This window comes from Pseudopipra pipra, unplaced genomic scaffold (genome assembly GCF_036250125.1).
Source record: "Pseudopipra pipra isolate bDixPip1 unplaced genomic scaffold, bDixPip1.hap1 HAP1_SCAFFOLD_175, whole genome shotgun sequence".
Classification (NCBI taxonomy): Eukaryota; Metazoa; Chordata; class Aves; order Passeriformes; family Pipridae; genus Pseudopipra; species Pseudopipra pipra.
This window is the reverse complement of record NW_026990654.1, coordinates 30,213-37,914: the sequence shown is the minus strand read 5'-3', so window position 1 is coordinate 37,914 and position 7,702 is coordinate 30,213. Positions and strand designations below refer to the sequence as shown.

General features: G+C 44.6%; 1 protein-coding gene across 1 annotated transcript; it reads left to right on the top strand.

The window, feature by feature from the left end:
• The first annotated feature begins 6,170 nt into the window (after window positions 1–6,170).
• LOC135408088 (olfactory receptor 6C3-like) lies at window positions 6,171–7,192 on the top strand. Its single transcript, XM_064643433.1, has one exon. The coding sequence runs from the start codon at window positions 6,209–6,211 to the stop codon at window positions 7,190–7,192; it is 984 nt and encodes a 327-aa protein (XP_064499503.1). The 5' UTR covers window positions 6,171–6,208.
• Window positions 7,193–7,702: the final 510 nt, after the last annotated feature.

The window sequence follows — 7,702 nt, the reverse complement described above, 5'->3', positions numbered from 1 at the left end:
GTTTTAAGCAGTGCACAAACTATTCAAACTCACTGCTGGGCTGTCCCTCCTCAGGGGATGCAAAATACCTCGATGAAGTATCAGACAGCCATAATACATCAGTATGCAGAGGACACATTAATAACCAATGCCACAAGAAATGAACTGCTAATTGTTCCTGCTGTTTTAACCAAAACTGCCCAAGGTGCAGATCTTCAGGAAGAATCCAACAACCACAACTCTGGACTTGCCATGGACAAGACAACACAGCAAAAAAGCTCTACACAGGTGACACAGCTCGAGGTAAAAAACGTAAAAAACATTTGTATTTACACAAGTTACAGAAACCTCAGAGAGCTACCAGTTGCTTAAAACTGGTTTTAGCCATAAACAGAGGGGACCTACACCCTCTCCTTGTGTTGCTAGGGGAGAACTCCAACTTAAAGTCTGACGAATTGCTAGCTGCAGAGGCAAATCAAATGTTAGAGAATTATACCAAGGTAACAAAGGGCAAACAAAACAGGAGAGATCCTGAAAGGCAAATCTGCCTAGTTTTTGTTTCCAGCAGGTATGAAGCATTGCAGCCTTGTTTTCAGTGGGATCAAACTGAGAGAAGCTGCTGTTGGTTCTAAAACAGCTCTCTCAGTCATACCCCACCACCTAAATCTGTGTAAGTTGCTATTGAGTTTGTAAGCTTGTCATTTAGGGCAGAGCACGACTGAGGATCTGGACAGAAGAAATCCTGCCTTTACCAACATTCCAGCCTTGAAAGGACAATTTGGATAGGATGACAGCTGAGGACGCTGGATTTCAAGATGCCCTGGCAAGTTTTGGTGGTAATATTTTAATCCATCTCCTTAAGCACAGATTGTGGCAGAAATCATCAGTTTACCTTTACAAACCACACCAGATGCAAAACTGAACCAGTGAAAGGCCTCAGGGCCTTCACACATGCATCTAGGAAAACACAAATGCTGCAATAGACTTAAATAAACCCTGCCACGGAACAGTGAGAAAACTACAAGCCATGAACTAAGCTTCTGCATAGTTCTGGACTGATTGTCATTACCTTGAAAAAATTTTAAAACAATCCTTTGATGTTATGATTGTGCTCATTATGCCATGAGGTTGATAATCTGTTTTGAAAGTTAATTTCCTTGAGATATTGTTAACCCTTACCTGTTGTTTGAAATGCGTTCTGGTTGGTTCCTGTGAGTTACAAAAGGTATGATTTCTACACAAATGCACGCAAAATCACATCCTGACCTGCCACAGCCAATGACTGACAGAAACTGAAAAGCTGCTAAAGCAGCAATGTTTAACACTATTCCCAGAGTTTTAAGGCAAGCAATTGCTTCATTCATTCTCCATCAGAATACAGGTTCTCTAAGAGACCATTCAAAATAACAATTAATAAAGCTACATCATCAAGGTATGCCACACTGTCAGGAAACCACCCTAGAGAGTTAATAGCAAATGAGGCCTGGCGATCAGAGATATACATTTTTGAATTGGACATATTGAAATTGTACATACAAATAGATATACATTCACAAAACATAACTGCCACTACATTCACTAGACAAAACACAAAAGTGTAAAACACATGAGTTAGTTGCTTAGCAACCCTTTGGTACTCTAAAATAAATTAACATTAATATTAAGCAGCTAAATTCCTATGAAATAGGAAAATTCTCATGTCAAGCATTTCACACTAATCCATAAAACAGTAAAGGCACATATTGAAACACGTGCTAAGTTTAAACAAAAGGGGGGAGAACTGGTGTAACCTGTAAGAACATCTGGAAAAAGCTATGTATGTTATCAATTTTTGAGTTGTGACAGTGCTGAAAGAAGCAGGTCTGAAAAGCAGCACACACCTCAGGCGTTTGTCTCTCCCAAGTTGCTAATCATAGTAAGATTTGATTTCAGGACGATGGATGAGATACCTAGGGTTGTGACATGGAGAGAAAGCTATGCCTAAGAGTTATAGAAAAGAACTCAAGCAGGTTTCTTCCAGGTGTGTAAAACCCTATTCAATATGTGACCACAGCAGCAGGAACCAGAGCAACGCAGAAGTTTGGAAAAGAGTTATGTTATGTTTGCAAGTTTACATTAGGAAATGACCAATGTGGTGAAAAGCGATCTCTGGAATGTGTGTGTGTGTGTGTTCATGTGTGTGCAGTGTGCGGTGGCCACCGATGTATGATATGAGTGTGTGAATGAAAATAGTTGTGTGACTGGTCAAATAATAAGAAACAAACACCTCACAAATAACATTACCTCAGCCACAGGTCGCTTTTAAGAAATTGTAGTTTGCTAAGATTACCCTGTTCTTAAATAAAGTTTGAAATCCCCAGTTATTAAAAAACCCTCAGATTAAAAAAGTTATAAGTTTATACACAGTTAAGATAAGCCCCAAGTTAATAAAGTAATTATCCAAGTTGCACTACCCTATAGGAATATAAGAAGGTTTTAAAAAGGTTTACATTAGAGTTAAGAATCTGAGCAAAGCAATGTGCTGGGTCACTGCAGAGCTTAGTAGTTTTATAATGTTCTGATTGTTAAAATTGTTGTTTGCATTGTTGTTTACATTTTTGTTCATATTGTTTTTGTGACTTCTTAATATAATTAAAAGAGGGGATGTGTAGGGGCGTGTCTGAGGGGCACAGAGGATGTGCCCAGGTACAGAGCCCCAGGAGCATGCCCCAGAGTTAGTAAACTGGTTGGTTAAGAAAGTCACATGGTATGTAAGGATAAAAGAGCGCGTGAGTTTGAATAAATTCTCTTTGTCCACAACATCGCACGAGGAGCATCAATCATTCCTTGTTATACAAGAGTCCCCTGCTACATTTCTCTGAAAATGTTCTTCCAGCAAAACAGGTATTGGGTTTCTTAGCAGGCCAAGATATCTCAGTTAACTCTTCCAGTCCTGGCTCCTGTTTCAATCCTCCTTCCAGCCCTTCTTGTGGATGGGCATCACATGAGCCCCTCCACTCATCGGGTCCTCCCTAGTGAGCCAGGACTGATGGTAAATGATGGAGGGTTTCTGCTGAGCTCTCCCTCCAGCTCCCTCAGCTCCCTTGGATGAATCCCTTCTGGTCCCATAGACTTGGGAGTGTCTCAGTGGCTCAGCAGATCACCAGCTGCTTCCTCCTGGATTACAGAGGGTCCATTCTGCTCCCTGTCCTTGTCTACCAGCTCAGGGGGCTGGTTGTCCTGAGGATAACAGGCCTTTCTGTTAAAGACTGAGGCAAAGAAGGCATTAAATGCCTTGGCCTTTTCCTCATCCTTGGTGACAATGTTCCCCCTGGTGTCCAATAAAGGATGGAGATTTTCCTGTGCCCTCCTTTTGTTGATGATGTATTATATAAACCCTTTTTATTACCCTTTACAGAAGTAGCCAGATTGAGTTCTAGCTGACCTTTTACCTTTCTAATTTTCTCTCTACATGGCCTAACAACATCCTTGTACTCTTCCTGAGCTGCCTGCCCCTTCTTCCAAAGGTCATAAACCCTTTTTTTCCCCCCCAGACCCAGAAAAATTCCCTGCTCAGCCAGGCCAGTTGTCTTCCCTGCTGGCTCATCTTGCAGCACACATGGACAGGCTGCTCCTGTGCCTTCAAGATTTCCTTCTTAGAGTATGTCCAGCCTTCCTGGACCTCTTTGTTATTAAGGACTGTTTTCCAGGAGGCTGTCTCAACCATTTCAGTGTCCTGAACAGGCCAAAGTCCACCCTCCAGAAGTCCAAGGTAGAGGTTTTATTGACCCCTTCCTTACTTCACCCAGAACTGAAAACTCCATCATTTCATGGTTGCTGTGCCCAAGACACCTCTGACCATCACATCTCCCAACAGCCCTTCTCTGTTCAAATCTTTCATCTCTCTTGACCAAGCATTATTCCCTTGCCAAGTCTCCCATCTCCCTTGTCCCCGTTCCCCTTGACCTTCCCAAATCTGCCATCATGTTGGGAGCAGCTTTCTGATGACATTCATGACTTCTGACTCTTTGCCTTCCCACAAATCAGCTGGAGGCTACTCAGTTCCTGTGACAGAAGTGACCTGGCATCCAGAAGGACAATGAGCTCCTGGGCTGCTGGTCCCTGCCCAGTGCACCCAGCAGTCCTGCACCGCTCCTGAGGTACCTGCCTCAGCTCAGGCCTTCCAGCTCGTGCTCCAAAAGAGCTCCCGTAGGTCCTGGGACACTTTTCCCAGTCCCACATGAGGGCTTCAGCTACCCCAGAGAATGCTGGAGCCACTGGTGGCCTCTCTGCAAACAGCTGACTCAAGCCCTGAATGTAAATTTTAGGAAATAGTGGAACCCTCTGACATGAAGACTTCGATGTACTCTCTGGAGAAGTCTTCCTTCCCAGATTCATGAATGTTCTTTATGCAGTCATTTCCCAAACACATTTTCTACCAACAGTTTGAGTGGTGAAACATTGCTCAGAGGTTCTTCTCAGTTGGTATTAGCACATTTTATATCTCTACTTCTTCCTCGCTTTTTTTTTCTTCCTCTCTATTTTTGACGAGCTCTCAAGGAAAAGATTGCTTGAATTGTGGGATAACTCAGATTGGAAGAGTTTCCTTTGCAATGGTCCTTGCACCAGTGTCTTCAGTTGGATCAGGTGTGACTTTGGTCACCACTGTTCTGATTAATTCTTATAATCCACCTGACCTGTGGTCCTGCACGCCCCCTCTGGCATGTGTAAGCATCTTCCAATTTATTCAGGTTTACTCAGCTGTGCAGCAGAAGCTCTACAGGGATCTCTGAAGCCGTCAGATTCTCCCCCCAGGACGGCAATCGCTACATTTATGCCCAAGAAAAGGCCTGGGCACAGCAGGATCTGCCCATCTCTAGGACTGCCTGGACTTCCCTGGAGGGTGTCCCTGGACAGGTCCCACACAATTCAGTCCAACAGCTGATTTGGAAGGGGACTCAAAATTGTTGCTCCTTTTGGAGTTTGTTAATTTTTAAGGGTCTTGACTGAATTCAATCACTTAGTTTCAAGCTGATGGGCTCTCTCAGACCAGTCTCTCCTCTCATCTATGTGGACAATGAGCTGGGACCACTCAGGGGACTAATGACTTCAGTGCTCTGGCTGCACATCAACACAGCTTTGTTTCATTGCTTCAAACCCACCATCCCCTCTTCTCCCCCTGGCATTTCAAATCACCCTCTTTTTGGAGCCATGTGCTCTGCTCCTCTCTGCCTAAAAACAAAATCAAAAGATGAAAGGAAGAATGCCAGTCTTTATTGCACATTTTTTCTCATGCTTCTTTCTGTGAACTGTGAATTTTCATTTAAAAGCATAACAACTTAATTAATCGGAGATTTGAGACTGGAATAATGAGTTTCATCTGCTCCACTGCAGGCCCTTATGGGAACTTGTTTTCTCCAGGCTCCCTCTGTAGTCAGTGGAGACAAGAGAAGGCTCTGGAGGCTGGGTTCTCCCAGTGTAAAACTGGCAGGCAAAGGAAAGGTTACAAATCTCTTCCTGGCACTGTTCTCTTGCTCTGCATTTGGGTTGGAACATTTGAGAGCAATAGCAACGAGCAACTGTATGGCAACAAGTGCCTTTTTGTGCAGACGGGTGTGAGGTGGGACTCTGTGACACACTGTGTGGATACATGATAAATTTTGGTCATTATTTAGAGTACTGAAAAGACAAGTTATACTTGGTCCCTATTCTGCCCTCCCCTCTCTTTTCCTGAAGAACCAGAGAGTAAGAAGCTGTGGCAGAAAGCAGGGGATTGCAAAATACTTGATATTGCTTATTTTGGAATCAACAGATTCTCAGGGATCCCCAGTGCAAAAGGCAAACACTGAAAAGTAGAAACAAGAGCTTTAAACATGCAGAGTGGATGTGATTTCATGGTTTAGCATCTGTGCAGTAGAAGAGAGGCTTTTGGCACATAGGTGGGACAGATGTTTGCCAGAGGTCTGAGTGAGCTTGGAATTTCCCAGGAATGGGGTGAAATAGCCAACAGCCTCTTCAGAATCCTCTGTTCTGGTGAAAGAATTCTTTGTGAGTATTTGGCAAAGTAGAAATAAGACAACAAAATCTCTGAGGACTCTGAGTGAAATGTGAAACAGAAAAATCAGGGTGTGAGAATTGCTTGAAGGACGATCTCTGTGCTGTACAGGAAGAGTGCAGGAAATGAAAGGAGCAGAGAGGGAAGGACAGAACATTTTGTCCAGCCTGTGAAATTATCACACTTGGTTTTGCCATGTTCCTGTCCCGGCAGGATGAACTGAAATTCAGCATGGGAGCAGCAAATGAAACAGCAGTTACTGAGTTCATCCTAGAGGGTTTCCCAGGGCTTGATCAAAGCCTGCAGCTGTTTCTCTCTGTGATCCTTCTGCTCATGTACCTGACAACAGTGACAGGGAATGCAACCATCATTTTCCTCGTGTGTGTGGATCACCACCTGCAAACCCCCATGTACTTTTTCATTAGCAACCTGGCGTTCCTGGAAATCTGGTTTACATCCTCCACCAGCATTAAATTGTTTGCCATCCTGAGTTCTGATCAGAAAACCATCTCGCTGAGCAGCTGCTTTGCCCAATCCTATTTCTATTTCGCCCTGGGCTGCACAGAGTTTGTCCTGCTTGTTGTCATGTCCTTTGACCGCTGGGTTGCCATCTGCCACCCCCTGCACTACGCTGCCACCATGGAGCCTCAGCTCTGCCTCTGCCTGGTTGTTGCTGCCTGGCTCATCGGCTTCACCCTCCTGAGCTACCGCCTGCTCTTCCTCTCTCAGCTGTCCTTCTGTGGCTCCAACAGGATCCCCCATTTCCTTTGTGACAACTCCCCCTTATTCAAACTGTCCTGCTCTGACACCAGCCTGCTTTGGAAAATAGACTCTGTTTTCTTATCGTGTGTCGTGTTGGGTTCCTTATGTTTAACTCTGGCATTTTACATGTGCATCCTTTTCTGTATCCTGCAGCTTCCAGCAGCCTCTGGGAGGAAGAAAGCTTTTACCACCTGCTCTTCCCATCTCATCACCTTATCCATTGTATATGGGAGCTGCATTGCTCTCTACATGTGTCCTTCAGCAGATGTTTCCTTGAAGACCAACAGAATTGTAGCTTTGCTGAACACAGTCCTGTACCCATTCTTAAATCCCTTCATCTACAGCCTTAGGAACAAGGCTGTGATACTGGCACTGAACAAATCCATTGCCAGTACAATAACAAAGCTTTTCCCCTAATCATGATGCATTTCTGGACATAAATTCCAAGGATCTGCTCTCATCTGTTAAACAATAGCAGGGCATATGTGTGTGACCTCCAAACACGGATGCCTCAGGAGATTTGTGCTCTTGTCAGCTTGTGTCAGGTTAAGGGATAAGAAGCTCATCTGCACACACAGACAGGGCACTAACAGTGGGAGGAGGAGTAACTCAGTTAATGCTCTGCCCTGGCTGCTCCATCACTGCAGGGCCATCAGCTCTCCAAGAATCCATCTCCAAACAGAGAGGGCACAGAGGAACAGTGGCAAGTGACAACCCAAATGACAGACTCTGGGAAATGGACACCATGTCCCAGCTCTTTCCAGGGCTGCCCTGGGAGAGCCATCAGCCCTGTTGTCCAGGTCTGAAACCCCTCAGTCACTGAGAGCAGATCCCCATTATACTAGGGGGATTGTTGCCTTGGAGTGTAGGACACATGATGGGATGCAGGGGAAGAGCAGTTTTGGATAACACAGGACTTGAGGGAAG